Source organism: Arachis stenosperma, chromosome 5 (assembly GCF_014773155.1).
Source record: "Arachis stenosperma cultivar V10309 chromosome 5, arast.V10309.gnm1.PFL2, whole genome shotgun sequence".
Lineage (NCBI taxonomy): Eukaryota > Viridiplantae > Streptophyta > Magnoliopsida > Fabales > Fabaceae > Arachis > Arachis stenosperma.
The window spans coordinates 128,878,102-128,894,867 of record NC_080381.1 but is presented as its reverse complement, the minus strand read 5'-3'; the positions used below and the strand labels follow the sequence as shown (position 1 = coordinate 128,894,867).

The window sequence follows — 16,766 nt, the reverse complement described above, 5'->3', positions numbered from 1 at the left end:
CCTTTGCAGTACTTAGTAACTATGATTTTTGCAAGTTACTTGAGCCTGTCTTCTGTATAATTGCACAAGACCATACCACTCCTTTACTCTAGTTTGCTAAGCACAAGACACCAATTTTAATTTCTGTTCATTACAAAATTTGGCTCAAGAGTTTGAAGATCAAATTTTTAATCATGGGAGTTGAATGTTCATGAAATGATTAAGTAGTATATTTTAGTTTTTGATTGTTACCATGGGAGTTGATTGTTTATGAAATGTGTGGTATCATCTGTAGGTTTTCTTTCCATTGTTTCTTTCCTTAAGTCACTGGAGAAAGGGGCTGCCTTTTATCTTCTTCTTTTTTACTATCCATAATTTTCTAAATTTAGATTTAAGACTAAGCACCCAGATTGTATACTTATGTATAGATGTAAAATATTGAAGGTTACTGTTTAATGATTTACTTTGTCTAGAGTGTTATCCCATATCTTTAGATATGTAAACTCAATGATGATGAATGCATGTCTTGGGTTTGCTAAATTATCTCTTTTCTGATGGTTTGATGCAGCGGCCGCTATAAGAATTTTATTTCAATCTATGATCTCACCTTCACAGCTAGGTTGGCAAGTGAGTGGTGATGATCTGTGTGGACAATATTGGAAAGGCATAACATGCTCAAACAACCGAATAGATATAAAACTCTAGACTAACAAGTAAACTTCAACGGCAAAGGCTTTTCTTTTTTTTTGCCAGGGATGCTATTTATAATTTAATCGTGCTATCTTATATATATATATATATATATATATATATATATATATATATATATATATATATATATATATATATATATATATATTGTTGAGCTTCAATTTTGTTCATGTAATAACTAATACTATGGGAAAGTAAATATGTAAAGCAGATATATTGGTTCATATCATGGCATGGAAAGAAATTGAAGGCGATTTTATTATCTTTGTGCACTGCACTAAATTACAATACATCTCTACAACAGTTTTATGTTTGCCACTTACCTGGAAAGAATGATGATTGATGACCACTCCAAACAATGTTTTTATGATGCCATTTTTCATTAGATCTTGAGGTAGAGTTCTAATAGTTTTTCATATGCTATTCTGTTCATACTACACTTTACACAACCCTTTTTATATCTTATCTGATTTCAATTTAGTCCCTATATTTTTTTTTTCTTTTCAATTAGGTCTCTAAGGGTATAAAAGTAATTTCACAATTCACTAACATTTTTTTGACGTTTAACGTTAATAGGGACTAAATTGAAAAAAAAATAACGTATAGGGACCCAATTAAAATGAAAAAAAGTATAGGAACCTAATTGAAAATTTTGCGAAACTATAGAGACCAACAAAGTAATTAAACTTTAAAAATATTAATAATAATTAATTGATGACTACAAATAAAAAAATTTACTAGATTCTAACACTCCTTTATCCAAAATATATATAATACCAAAGGCAAAGCTACTCATATATAAAGGGAGATCGTAGCCCCTCTAAATTTTAATTTTTTTTATAAGTTATGTATAAATTTTGGTTTAATTTTTTTTTAATTTTAATTTTAATATTTTTATATTAAAAAAATTAAACTTTAACTTCTCTCTAAATTTATCCTAACTCTGCTCTTGTTTAATACACAAATTCATTATCTCAAACGAAATGTCATACTTTATAGGAAAAAATTAATTGATTATAAACATTATTTAGAAAATGTGAATAAATTATACCTGAACTCATAATGAAACAATTCTCTTACTTGATACCGACAAATAAAGTCAACTATAATCTAATTTTTATCTAGCTCGATCAATGCCGGTCCAACTTAAATCTGATAGCGTTATCAAAACGATTACTATATTGTATCGTTATACTAGTAAATAGTTATAAATAATGACAATAATAATGGCCACCCTGTTTTATTATGTAAATTTCCTGATTTTCCGAGTAACGCAAGTGCATGCTAATAATTAGGATTAGTAGTTAGTAAATTGTACTGTTGTACGATACATTTACCTAATTAATGGTGGATCTTTCATGCGAATGTCTAATACATCACATTCACGACCCATTCATAATAATTTCCATAAAGTTTTCGTTGCGTGAAATAATATAACTCAATATTCAATATTCAGAGATAATTAATGAGATAGAGAGAGCCAGGCAGCCAGCGTAGTAAACCCACCCAGTCTGACGCGCCTCTCACCCTCCGAGACACAGAGCTACATAAAAAATGAGGAGGCACTTGTTTCCATTAAAATTTTAATTTTTTTAAAAAATTATATTTATATATAATATGTCTCTATTTTAAATTTTAAATAATTTCATTATAAATAAATTAAATTTAATTATTTAAAATTTTAAACTTAATTTTTTATCTCTCCAATAATTTAACTATTAATTAATCAATTTAAATTTAATCTTTTTCTATTTTTAAGTCACAACTGTCAATCCTTTATTCCTTTCAATTTTCTTAGGTTTTTTTAAATTACTATCAATATTAAAGTGAAGAGAAAATAAAATAATAAGATACTAATTTTTTTATTATTTATTGATTTTATATTTTCAACCTTCTTTTCCTATTTTCTGTCTAATGGAATAGAAGGTAAATTGTAATTTTTTATATTTTTTATATAGTTTTCCATGATTTTATAATAGCGTTTGGAAGAGAGATAGAAACTGAGACTGAGAGATAGAAACTGAAATAAATCTCAGTATTATATTTGGTGTAAAGTGGGAGATAGAGACTGAAATAAGAATAAAGCTCTAATTTAATTTGCACAAAGGGTAAAGTTGGAATTAAATAATTGAAATTGGAGTATTTTAGGTATAAAATATTATTAAAGTTTCAGTCTCCGTCCTAAAAAATTTTAATCCTTTGTGTCCTCCCCTTTTTGGAGGTATTGAAATACTAAAATTTTGGAGACATAGACTAAAATTTTAGTACCAATTTCTCGGTCAACAAACATGATACTGAGTTCTAATTTCTTAGTCTCCGTCGCAATATCTCAAAACAAACGCTATCTATGTATCTTCTAATTTTATTATTTCTATTTTTGATATTTTTAATTATAAATTTTAATTCAATTAATTATAATTTAGGTATTAATCTAATTTTCTATTCTCTTTATAATTTTATATATTTTATTTTATTATCAATTTATTGATCTTTATTATTTATTTTTATCTTTTGTTTCATTATATATAATTATATTGCATATAAAATTTTAAAGTGAATTAATCAATTTATTAATTTAAAATATATTATTTATTTTTAGAAATAATAATAAAAAATATTTTAATTACAATAAATAATTACACAGATGCATACAATTTTTAGTTTGACATTATATCAATATTATTTAAAAACCATATAAAAAATTTAATTATTTTAAAAAGAAAAAAAGAAAAAATATTGTAAATTAAGTTTTTATTATTTTATATAAACATACTTTTCATATACAAGTTTAATTTTTGTTAGTATTTATATACAATTTTAGTTTCAAATTATAAATATTAGTATATTATTAGGCACTAACGTATTAAGTGATTTAGTCTTTTATTATTAAAAAATTGTATAAAAATAAATAAAAGTAAAATTAGTTAAAATAATAAATTATCTATAATTTCATTAAAATATTTTAAGTTCAAGTTTTAGAAATAATTTTTTTATAAATTTTATATAATGAATAATATTTTAAGAATGAAAATATTTACTAACTCGTTTTAATTTTATTTTTTCATTATATTTTTAGTATAATTAATAATACTAAATAAAATTTATTTTAGTATATATATTTGTGTCCCCATTTCTAAAATTTTTTTGGTCTATCACTATACCCACCCCCACACACCCTCACCGATTGTTGAAGCTGTCTCACGTTCGATACTCATCACGTCGACGTTGCAGGAAGCAAGCCACGTGATCGCACTACATCCTTGTTATTGTGTTGCAGCTGTCTCCGTGCAACCTTGTGCCATTGCTGTTTTCTCGCGTCGCTGGTGCGATTTTTGTGCCATTCGTCCCTAGCGGCGTTGCTGCAGTGCCACGTTACCCTCTCATGAAATTGCTGCTGTGTCTTGCCGGTTTGTGTAAATCTCGTAAAATTAGCAAATAATTAATCAATAAATTAATTTTTATAAAAGAAATTAGAAATGTAAATTTTATAATAAAATAAGATAGAACTAATTAAAATAAAAATTTTGACACTAATTTCAAAAAAATTAGCCCAAAATTGGGTCGAACAAACTGAATCGAACGAATTAAACCTAAAATAGGTCCAAGGCCCAATTCAGCCCATTAGCCTTTAAGGAACACAGCTCCCCTTTCTTCCTTCAACCTCATTTACACTGAAAACGTTCAAGGAAGGGGGAAGAACTAGTGATAACCCCAAACCCTCACTTCCATGTTAAAACTCAAATAACTTTTGATCTGGAGCTCCGATTGTCACATAGTTTGTGGTTATGCATTTGCAGTGACGAGCTCTACAAAACCTAGGACATTGTAAGGTAAAAAAGCCATATTTTTTTCTCAATTTTCTCATTTTCAGTTTCGAAATTCGTGAGCCATGATATTGAAAATTATTCAATTCCGGTGTTTAGGCTCGAATTAGCTTGAGAAAAATATTCAATTTGCTTCCTTGGTGCTTGTGTAAGGTGAGAATTCTAGAACCTTAGCTAATTCCTTAATTGAGTATGTTAGGTATTAAATTTTGGGTATGTATGTGTTACATATGGTGAATTAGGTTTGTGTATAAGTAAATTGGAGCTTGATTGTGTACATTGGTGGCTTAGTGGAGTTTGGGTGCCATTACTTTGGGGATTTTAGAATCTTGGAGCTGTGTTTGGTGCCTCTTTGGTGGTGTTTCAGATTATATGTGGAAATCGGCCAATGTATGGTTTAGATTTTTCGTATTTAATATATAATGTTCTGTGAAAACTTAAACTAGATGACCATAGGATAGGAATGAATGATCGTGTATGTTAAATTATTTAGTGCCCTGAGAATAATTATGAACTAATTTGGGAGTTGATTGTTGTTTGATATTGGGGATGAGGTATAGAATGTTAGATGATGCTTTAATGATGATGGGTAAGGTGTTAAAATTGAATATGTATATATGATGAACGCTTGTTTGTGTTGGTAATAGTTGATGAGTTGGTGATAAATGAGGAATTTAGGTTCAGATTGTGTATTGAGGAATTTGGTGCTGTGTTGGTATGTTTTGGTATATTGCTGGTTGTGTGTAGGTGTAGAAGTTTGGTTTTGAGGTTGGTTATAATGAAATTGAGGTTTGAAGGTTTTTTTTATGAAAAACGGATTTATGGCCGAACTTTGGCAAGCCATAACTCAGCTTCTGAATCCCTAAATGGTTTTAAACTTGTTTTATTTAAAAATTGGGTTCGTAAAGTTTATGCCATTCGAAGAATGGAAGAAAAATGATTTAAAACGAAAAAGTTATGCTCGTCGGAAGTTTAGTACTCAAATGTGAAATTCTGCAGGTTTCAGACTTAGCGAAAATTTTGATAAAATGTACGCGTACGCGTACGCGAACCACCCTTACGCGACCATGTGGTTCTGTTTGACACGCATGCGTACGCGTAAAGGGGGATGCGTACACGAAATGGGCCAAGATGTATGCCCACGCGTACACGTGACCCGGGTTGCTTGCGTACACAAAACTCCTCGTACGCGACCAGACGATTCTGCCTGGTTTGCACGCATACGCGAGATGAGATATGCGTACAGGTCTTGGTCCAAACATGTGCTCACGCATATGCGTGACCCCTGTTTCAGTAAAAATATATTTTTGTGTTTTAAAGCTCAAATTTCAACCTTTAAATCTCTATTTTCATCCTTTTAACCTTATATCATAGTAATGGATCTAGTGATGAGTTGAAGCAAGGAAATAGAAGTAACTTGGAGATGAAGAAAATTTGAGAAGTGATGATTTAGGTATGAGGAAGTAGGGTAGAACTGTATATGTATATATATATACTACTTGAATTATGAAACTGGCTAAAGAAAAAAATGAATGTTGCATCTGAGTACTCTTTCTCGAAAGTGCGACTCCAAGAGATGGTAGAAGGTGAGAATCCCCTTCTTTGTTCCTCCTGGTATTGTAAAATTGCCCCCAGCGAGATGGTGGGAGGTTAGGATCTCCTCCTTTGTTCCTCCCGAGCATATGAGAACGTACCTTCTGGGTAGACGCAAGGGTTGTGGTTTCGCCCCACTTACTTCGGGTTATGGTGAGTTATGTATAAAAGTGCAATTATATGATGAGTAAGTAATGAATGATTATGAAATGTTAATGAATGAATATGGAATGATTATCTAAGATACGAGTTTTCCTGTGTAAAGTACCGTGGCTTGCCACCATGTGTTTCAGGTTGAGACTCGATACTCTGTTGACCCTACGTCGTAAGGTTAACCGGGCACGTATAAATTCCTAGGAATGGTAACCCCATTAAGTAAAATGAATGTATGAATTATGAATAAAAAGAGAAAAAGCTATGCATAGACTCATGGGGATGAGCGATGAGGGACAGTCTAGGGTTTAGCAGCCGGACTTGTCGGGTTGGCTTGATAACTGACAGATGAGACTCATCAGCCATAGGACAGGCATGCATCATATGCATATTGTTTGAATTGATTGCTTGTGCATTAATTGGGATTGCCTAAGTGATTATAACATGCTATTTGTTATATTTGTTATCTGCATTACTTGTATTCTACCTGTGTTTGCCATTATCTGCTTGTTTGTCTCTGTAATTTAACCGGAGATGGAAGAACGGAGGAAAGGCAGAGATATTTAGGATTCTAGTTTAGTTTTAGTTAGATTTAAGGAATTAGTTTAGTTTAGAAAGGCTTAGAGAACCATCTTGATTCATGGATTCTGTTTTAGTTCTTTAAGGTTTATAATCTGAGTGTCGACGTTCTAGGATTGCTTCTGGCATTCCTAGGACCTTATATCTTATGTACGTGGCACCTTTACCATGCTGAGAACCTCTGGTTCTCATTCCATATTGTGTTATTATTTTCAAATGAAGGTCGAGAGGCACCTCGTTAGGCGTCTGGAGCTTCTGCAGCGAAGTGGTTTCTTTTGGGGATTCATTTGATCTTTTGATATATGCATATATAGATTCTTCTTTTATATACTTGTTTATCTTGCTCCTCCTAGAGGATTATGGAGAATTAGGATTTTGTCTATGTATTTTGGATTTTGGGATATGTATATTCTGTACGTAAATATTCTCCGGCCAGCCTTAGCTTCGCAGGTTGAGTTAGGAGCTTGTTATTTTGTATTGTTGACCCTCTATTCCTACTTTCTATTTATTTATGCATTTGAACCTTAGTTTCTTCACTCACACATAATCACGTTTCCTGAGCGTTGCGCTTTTTATTTTACGAAATTTGTTTTATCCGTTTTTCAAGGCTCCTCGTATATTGTATTCTTTTCAATATTATTATATATATTTTCCTTTTTAGAGGTCGTAGCGCCTCGCCACCTCTATTTTACATCCTAAGTATAAAGCTCTGTGTGGTAGGGTATTACATTATGGCACCAAAGCAGGTCGTTCCTATAGAGCTTGAGAGACTTACTGACTATACTTTTGGGCATACTCTGAGTGTCTATACATGCTAATTAGGATATCTAACTGATATATGTGACAAGAATGTTCATGAGCATGCATTTAGGACTTTGAATCACTTGATATCACTTATTTGTTGTGAACAGGAACCAAATGATATCTCGTGGGCACGGACGTGGGCATAATCGAGGTGGAGATGGAGAGGTAACGAGGTAACCATACTGGTAGATAGTTTGACCAACTTTGTGACTACGATGACGAGTGTTGCTGCTACCATTGGTGCTGTTGCTGCTCCGACCAGTCAAGCAATGGATACGATCGGACCACAAGCTAGGATTGGCAACGACGATGGTAATAAAAATGAAGGCGAAAATAATGTCCCGAGTACAGTAGTACTAGTGGAAATAGTGAATTATTCGGAATAAGTTAACACGGGACCAACAACAGGAGAGAGCTCAAGGAGGACCGAGGTGATAAGGAGTGACCGCTGGAAACCTTTCACAAAGAAAAAGAGAAAGAAGACGAAAATGACACCTAGGAGCCAAAGTTTCAAGATGTGTCGTTTTGTCACTTCATGTTCTCAGCGCCAAAACAACGATCGAAGGAACGATAACCGTCAGGGACAGGATTTAGAATAGCAGACTAGTATCCAACCGAAAGACTTAAGGTGTCTAAAATACAAGAAGTATCATACAATGAACTCTTTCATTCAAAATTTGCTTCACCTCCACCTTATAAATTGTCCTTTCCTCATACTTCTTTTATCATTTTCTTTCATCTCTCTTCCCTTTGCTCCCGTTTCTAATTCTATTTTACCTGCTATCCCTCCCAACATCAATCAAAATCAAACTCCACAACCCTCCTCTCATTTTAAATTCTAATTTTTCTATACCACTAATTTCATCTCAGCAAAAAATTCACCACCTTCTATTCTCACTACCTCCTCTCCACACCCAATTACACAAAGATAATATTTCTTATTATTCTGTATTTGGAATTCAAATTCAATTTGGAGACATACCACCATCACTCTCTACAACTAATCTACCTCTTATGCAGACTAAGACAAAGTCAGAAATTTAAAAACCAAAAATCTTACATACCGTAACATCTTCAATTTTGGATTTAGTAATTCCTACATCCTTTAATCAAGCATTATCATGTTCGCATTAATTTCAAGCCATGGTTGAAGAGTTAAATGCTCTAAAAAAGACAAAGACTTGGACTCTAACTACTCCTGTTCCGAATCAGAAAGTCATTGGTTATAGGTGGATTTATGCTATTAAGAGGCATCCAAATGGTAAGATTTTAAAATATAAAAAACTTGCTTTGTTGCAAAGGGTAATCATCATATTGAAAGAGTTGATTATCACCAAATTTTTGCACTTATAATTAAGCATGCAACTATTAGAATCATTTTAACTCTTGCATTGTATTTTGGTTGATATACAAGGCAATTCGATTTCAATAATGTATTTTTAAATGGGTAATTAAGTGAATTAATTTTGATGAAACAACTGCCTGGATTTAGTGAAAAAAATCTGGATCAAGTTTGCAAATTAAATAAGAGTTTGTATGGATTAAAATAAGGATCATATGCTTGGTTCTTAAAATTAGTATTGTTTTGTCTTTTGGTTTTCAGAATGTTCGATCAGACCTCTCTTTGTTTTTTAAGAACAATGGTACCAATTCTAAATTTTAGTGTATGTAGATATCAGAAATTATTTTTAATATAGAAATGGAGATAGTATTTTGGTTGAATATTGACATTTGAAGTGTATTACAGTATTGTAAAAATTATTCAACATACTCCCACGTGTTTCAATACTCCCCTCATATGTTGGCCAAGATGTTGTCACATATTCAACACGTCTCTCACGTGTTGGTCAGGATATTGCCATATATCCAACATGCTCCCATGTATTGACTTCTCACCTATAAAATTTACTTACCTGTAATTACGTTAAATAATCTCATTTCCAACAAAAATACCAATATTTTTTTATATAAAAAAATCAATTGCTATTTAGATGACATATTGATCTCAGGTAAAAATCTTTTTGTTATTCAAAATATTATTAGTGTTCCATCTTTATTTTCATCTCTTTGTTTTCAGACAATTGATTCTCAGTTCTTAATAAATTTTTATTTTTTTAAAATTTTTGAAAATTATTTCTATCGAATAAATTTATTTATCTCTTATTTTAAAAAGAGATTAATTTTTTTTAAAATATATTTTTTAAAATTTAATTGTCTTATAATAAAATTTATTTTTAATTTTTTTATCTAACACATACGTTGAAAATTTGATTAAAAGCGACTCAAAAATCGTTTGATTTAATCGAAAAAAATTCTTGAATATTTTTAAAAAATAAAAATATCTACTTTAAAATTTGTTAGTGACTCATGAGAATGTTTACTATTGTTATTAACCGATATTATCAATTAATAACCATCGTCAATCGTTTGTTGATTATCTTTCGACTTATCTATTTATTTATTTTTGGATTTTTTTTAAAAGAATAGAAGTGAGTGAGGCATGCCCTCTCCAAAATGTTGTTGAAGGACTACCAATGAAAAGGCATGAATCTCCGCTGTCCCTGCCATGCCTGACTCTTCTGAAAAACACTGACGACAACAAAACGTGAACAACAACAATATCAACATATTATCAACTACTCCCCCTGCCACGTTCATTCTGCGTTCCCTCTTTCACATAGCTAAAAAAGAAAGGAAGAAAAAAAAATAAAATTAAAATAGTAACAAACTCTTCCCGTCTTCCGGTCTTCCCCGTTCCACTTTCTCCCTAAACACCATTCACGTCCTCCTTTTCTTCTCTGGCTCGGCCACGGAGAGAACCAGACCGGTTCGGTTCGACTCATCAGAAGGGGGATCCGGCTTTCTCCGCAGTTGACAATACGTAACGGCCTAACGGAAAACGGAAAAACTAAACAAACTATTTGCTTTTCTTTTCTCCTCGGGTGATGAGATGAGAGGGAGCTACTTTTTCAACCGTTGGATTGAGCAGAGGGTCCGCCTGCTCGCGATCTCAGCCGTTAAATCGTTCAAGATCAAGCTCCTCCTCTTCTTCTGCGTCGGGCTTACGCTAATCGTGTTTTCCACAAGTGCTTCCAGCTTCTTCCTTTGGAATAATCAAGCACCTGCTCCCTATTATGGCCCTGATTTCAGGTTCTAACTACAATACGCTTTTTTTCCTTTTGATTACTTAATCATATTTGTTAATATGTTAATTGCTTAATATATGCTTGTTATTTATTTTTATTTTTTTTCAATTCAGGCCAACTTAATTGGAGAAATAAATTAAAATAAGAATAAAAATTGCTATGTTTATTGGTGAGAAATCTGTTTTTTATGAAAGTTTTTGAGTTTAATAATGAACGTGTAGAGTGTTAAAGTAACAATTCTAGGCTTTCCTTAGAGGTTCTTAGCTTCCATAAAAAGGTAAACAGATTCTACATTAAACGACCACTGAGGAACTTGTATTTTAGTACTTTGTTTGTTTCACAAGAGAGAGATCCATGTTAGATTCAAGTTCAAGCTGCTGGACGAAAAGCTATAGAAAATGACAAAAAGTTTTTTGTTTTGTTTTTTTTTAAATTATGCTGAACATTTCTTATTAAACAGCATCTAGCTTAACACCTTTTATCTATGAGGTAGTACTTGATTGGATACCAGAAATCAAAATCATCTTAGTATTGGTGTTTTCATGTTGAACTTATTTTCTTAACTGGTGTTCTGAGATTATGTTGCTTGTAAACGTCAGCAAAGTGAATTCTAGGCTTGTGTTGTGTTTTTGTTCAAAGGAAAGGGTACTCAATAGTGATGAACACATGGAAGAGATATGATCTTCTTAAGCAGTCCATCAAGCATTACTCATCATGTCCTCGCCTTGATTCAGTGCATATTGTGTGGAGCGAACCAGATCCGCCTTCGGATTCTCTTCTGAAATATCTATACCACGTGGTGAAGTCCGTGCCTAAAGATGGGCACCAAGTCAAATTGAAGTTTGACATCAACAAGGAGGATAGCCTGAACAACAGGTTCAAGGAAATTAAAGATCTAGAGTCCGATGCTGTCTTCTCAATTGATGATGATGTCATATTCCCTTGCTCTTCTGTGGAGTTTGCATTTGATGTTTGGCTAAGTGCACCTGATACAATGGTGGGGTTTGTACCTCGTGTCCATTGGGTTGATTACTCGGTATGGTTTATCTAACTTCACCCAATGCAAAATGTTTTTGATGATTTTGTTTCACTATATTTCTTTCTGTGCTTATACTTTTGTTGAGCAACGACCAAGCCCATACTTTTCTTATTGGAATTTTCATGCATTGTTTCTTGTTCGTTGTTTTGCTCTTCATCGTTTGGAGTCTAATATGCAGCTTTTCAAAACACAGGAAGCAGTCTTTTGAAACATAAAGTGAAGCTCCATTCCAAATTTTTGCATGCCTATTAATTGCCATCAAGAGAGGCATAGTTTTTAAATCTTTAGTTAAGATATTCGATCCTCACAAACTGAGGACTTTTTATATTGTTACTAGTGGCAATCTAATTCTAAGGGATGGGAAAGCTAATTAGCTGGACTTTAGTCAGAGAAGAAGGGATTTCATCACTCTATCTTATGTCCATCCTTGTAAAACCTGGTAGTTTTGTTTGTTGCACCTATAAACTTGACGTGAGCTTAAGATTAGTTGAAGGTTAATTCATAATTCTGCAGTTCATTACACATTTACTTTATTAATATTTCTTTGTAAAATATCAAAAGCATCTTAAGCTAATCTTCTAGTTATTCAATGTGCTTGCAGAAAGGCGGCGGCTCAAAATTTAAATATGGTGGATGGTGGTCCGTGTGGTGGACGGGTACATACAGCATGGTGCTCTCCAAGGCAGCATTTTTTCACAAAAAGTACTTCATTCTCTACACAAATCAAATGCCAACGTCACTTAAAGAATATATAACTAAGAACAGGTTGTTCTTTTCAGCTAATCAATCATTCACTGCTTTCTTGTTTATGAAGTTTAAACATTCCATATTGTCGATTCCAACTTCTTTTATTGTTTTCTTAATACCCAGGAACTGTGAAGATATTGCAATGTCTTTCCTTGTTGCAAACGCAACTGGTGCACCCCCCATATGGGTTAAAGGTAATTGTTGAATACCTGAATGCATTTTATGCTTTTAATTAAAAAATACCAAATAGTAATTGCGTAGGAATTGGATAATTTATTTTATTTTTCCTTTTGCTTATTTTGTTCACTTGGAAAGTTCCTTTCCCACACTAGCTCAATGTATATAATTCCCTTGTTCCAAGTGATTTGTCGTTTAGCTAAAATTAGCCCATTTGCTTTAGGGAGTAATACTTATTGATTGCTAAAGCTACTTGTAATTCCTACCTTTGTCATGTTTATTTGGAGGTTGTTTTCATGTGTCTTGCATAACATGATAAAATGGTTTTTGATCTTGTCTGAATAAGAACAGATCTATACCCTTAAGCACTGCTAAACGGATGAAGCTGTAATGACTAGTAAAGGTTTTAAGTATAACTCACCTTGACTAACTGCACCTTCTTATCCTTGTCTCTTACTTCAAAGCTCTATCATATATTTCAACAATTTACAGTATTGATTCCTTTTTTGTCCTTTCTATCAAAGAATTCTGCAATGCACGGTTAGCCGTGGTAGTGCAACTTGCTTTGAAAGCAATGAAATTGCTTGTGTTTTGTTATCAATTTGACATTTTTTATTCTCACTCAAGTCCTTCTGCTCAAGTACATTTCTGGGTTAATATGTACATTCTTCCGTTTCTTTTTATTCGTTACTGTCACTGACGATGTACCAAAAGGTGACAGTGACAAATAAGAAAGAAGCGGAAAGAGTACCTGGTCGCCATGCTCCATCTAAGCCTTGTTTTAATGTTGTCCATGATTCCAATGTTCGTAACGCGTAGTGAACATTACCAATGCCCCTCTTGAACCATCTTGTTTATACCACCTTAGTACACAAGTTTGTTAACTTAATCATTCTTTGTTACAGGAAAGATATTTGAGATTGGATCAACTGGAATCAGCAGTTTGGGAGGTCACAGTGAAAAAAGAAGTGAATGCGTCAACAGGTTTGCTTCTGTGTTTGGAAGGATGCCATTGGTGTCTACCTCAGTGAAGGCAGTTGATAGTCGCAATATTTGGTTTTGGTGAAGCTAGATTTTCATGTTATAGTTTTTATAGAAATTTCAATGTTAGTTAGTTGGGTTACTTGATTTCACTGTAGTTACAGAGCTGTATAATATTGTGAATCTTGCACACAATTCATGCACTTAGTAAGGATAGCTAGCAGATTCCTTAGATTGATTTCTTGTATTATTGTCTGTAATACAAGCACAACAGCATGGTGCTTTTTGTTCCGAAACCAAAATATTATGAATTTGATTGTAAAATATAGAGGGGGTATTACACCCTTAGCAAAGACACTTCTTTATATTTTTTGGTCGGGTTACTGTTCATCCTTGGAGCAAGGAGAAGTGAGCAATTTGATGTCATAGTTCTCATACACAAGCTACGAGGGAAGTAATTCTAATCATATTTTCTAACTCAGTAACAATATATCTTGTTTCATGGCTGGTTATGCTACTCTGAGGAAGAAAGGTTTTTTCCTCACTTGCTGAAATGTCGTGGTTGCAGTGGCAGAGGACGCGTGTTGTGTTGGTTTCAATATAACCGGACAGCTGCTGTTTTTTTTTTTTTTTTTTTTTTGGTCGGTGGACAGCTGCTGTTGCATTTTGTTTTTTTGTTTTTCACTACATTTTTTATTGATCAATAATTAGTCCGTCAAAAAATAATGTAGTAATATATGCTTTCCATCCAAAAAAAAACTAGTATGTATGCTTTAATCTACATAAAAGCATGTTTAGAATTAAATTGGGTTGATATAATGGTTAGCTCATTAGTTCGTTTAAACAAATGTCGGGGTTCGAATTTCGCCTTATGGATGCAGCAACCCATTAGTAATAACAAAAAAAAAGTAAAAACGTGCCTTCAACGTGTCACACACTATGAATTTTTTATTCAAATATTTTTATTTAAAGGATTTTATCAAATGATTATCAATGACATACTACAAAATTTATTTTATTTTAGATCTCACTAATTTAATTTAATAATTATTTTAAAATTTAATCTTTTAGACTTTTTTTTAACTTATAAAAATATTCTTAGTTTAAATTTAAAGACTTTAACAAACTTCTTATATATAGAAGTGTACATCGCCACTTTATAATTCAAAGAAAAAAACTTCAACAGACTAAAATTTTAAAAATAACTATTATATCTATCTATGATATGTAAGAAAATTTAATTTCTTTTAACAATCATTTAAACCAAAAAAATTTCACTACAATAAGCTAAAATTGAAAAATGTGAAGTGTAAGAACAAAATGAAAAAATAACTTTGTATTATTTTATGTCAACAGAATTTTATTCGATAACATGAAATAGATGAGATTAAAGTCAGTAGAATTAAAAAATATTTAATCAAATTAGGTTGATCTAGTGGTTAGTTCATTAATCCACTTAAGTAAGTGTTGGGAGTTTGAATTCCGTGCATACAACAACTCATTGGCCAACAGTAAACCTTTAAATGGAGATCCAATTCATAACGAATTAATTCTTAATTTGTTAGATTAAGGAATACTGTGAATAATAATAACAAAAAAAATTTAAAATTTTAATTTATTAAAGAAATACTCAATACTAATAAGGAAAAAAATTATTTAACAGAATCCTTATTAATTACTATGCATGCACTGCCACAAATTAACAAATAAATTTTTTTTTTTGAACTGATCATTTTATTAATTCAAATTAGTTCAACAAATAAAATTATTATACTACAATAAATTAACACATATTTTGCAAGAGCAGAATAACGGCCCACAGCGATAGCTCTAACAAAAATATTTAGTCTATCACTTTTTTATTTAGTTTTTTGTCAGCATCACTTCTTAATTTTTCTCAATCATCCAACAAGTATTGGAGCAAAGTCTTTCCTCACCAAACATGTGTGAAATCTACCAACCAAAAACCCCAACATCATAGTCACCTTCATTAATGCATAATCTCCATGTGGTTGGAGGCTTGTACTAGTAGGCTAGTAGCATATATTGTGCCTCATTAAAAACCACATCCGGGTTCAATTTTCAGTGGAGACACTAGATGTAGATGAACTCTCTAAGTAGTGTTAGAGAGAATCAAATAGTCGAATGGTGAGTTTATTTGTCTGTTTAAATAAATGTTGAGAGTTTGAATTTTATTTTATGCATGCAGTAATTTATTTACCTTAAATAGAATTCAGATCTAACACCTTTTGCACCTTCTATTTCTGTCGCAGTACTGAGACAGAGATTGAGAGACTGAGACTCAATATTATATTTGTTGGTTCAAATTTCAGTATTTCACTACTTCTAAAAAATGGGGACACAGGAGACTAAAATTTTTAAAGATGGAAACTGAAACTTTAATAACATTTTATATATAAAATATCTTCATTTCAATTAATTAATTTTAATTTTATTTTTTGTACAAATTAAATTAGAATTTCATTCTTGTTTCAATTTCTGTCACTCATTTTACACCAAACAAAATATTAAAATTTATTTCAATATCTATTTATTAGTCTCTGTCTCAATTTCAATTTTTCTATCTCTTTCTTTTTACCAAACGCTACCTACATCATTACCACGCGTCACCCATCCCATTCGTCCACGCAGCTTCATTGATTGAAGAAGCATCTTCTCTTCATCGCATTAGCATTCACCCTTGAGTAATTGACTTTTTCTTCAAATTTTCAAAACATGATTTTGAATGCAGAAGGAATTAAAGATCAATTTGGATAGATAATATAATTAAGATATTTTAAAAAATAAATTTAAAATATAAAAATTTAAATTAAAAATAATTTAAATTATTTTTTTAGTCACAAAAATACTTATAAAGTTATAAGACAATAATAGACAAGAAGCCCATACATTCCATACTTTATTCAAAGATTATAGAGCCCATGGAAGACGGGTTGTGTCCAAACCTGAAAAAAGAATTTGTAAAACAACAAAGAAAACGTAGGGAGAAAATATGTGGGACAAAATAATATT

At 31.8% G+C, this 16,766-nt stretch overlaps 1 protein-coding gene across 1 annotated transcript; it reads left to right on the top strand.

Moving 5' to 3' along the window:
- The first annotated feature begins 10,129 nt into the window (after positions 1-10,129).
- Positions 10,130-14,100, top strand: LOC130982088 (glycosylinositol phosphorylceramide mannosyl transferase 1-like). The gene is made up of 5 exons (XM_057905945.1): positions 10,130-10,793; positions 11,429-11,825; positions 12,430-12,593; positions 12,699-12,769; positions 13,658-14,100. Exons 1-5 carry the CDS (start codon positions 10,594-10,596, stop codon positions 13,816-13,818), a joined length of 993 nt encoding a protein of 330 aa, XP_057761928.1. The 5' UTR covers positions 10,130-10,593; the 3' UTR covers positions 13,819-14,100.
- The last annotated feature ends 2,666 nt before the right edge of the window (positions 14,101-16,766 follow it).

Excerpts from the sequence above, each read along its gene's own strand:
- LOC130982088 (XM_057905945.1), top strand. The coding sequence starts at position 10,594 with ATGAGAGGGAGCTACTTTTTCAACCGTTGGATTGAGCAGAGGGTCCGC. Across the intron at positions 10,794-11,428 it reads TATTATGGCCCTGATTTCAG|GAAAGGGTACTCAATAGTGA; the intron begins GTTCTAACTACA and ends TTTTGTTCAAAG. Across the intron at positions 12,770-13,657 it reads ACCCCCCATATGGGTTAAAG|GAAAGATATTTGAGATTGGA; the intron begins GTAATTGTTGAA and ends TCTTTGTTACAG.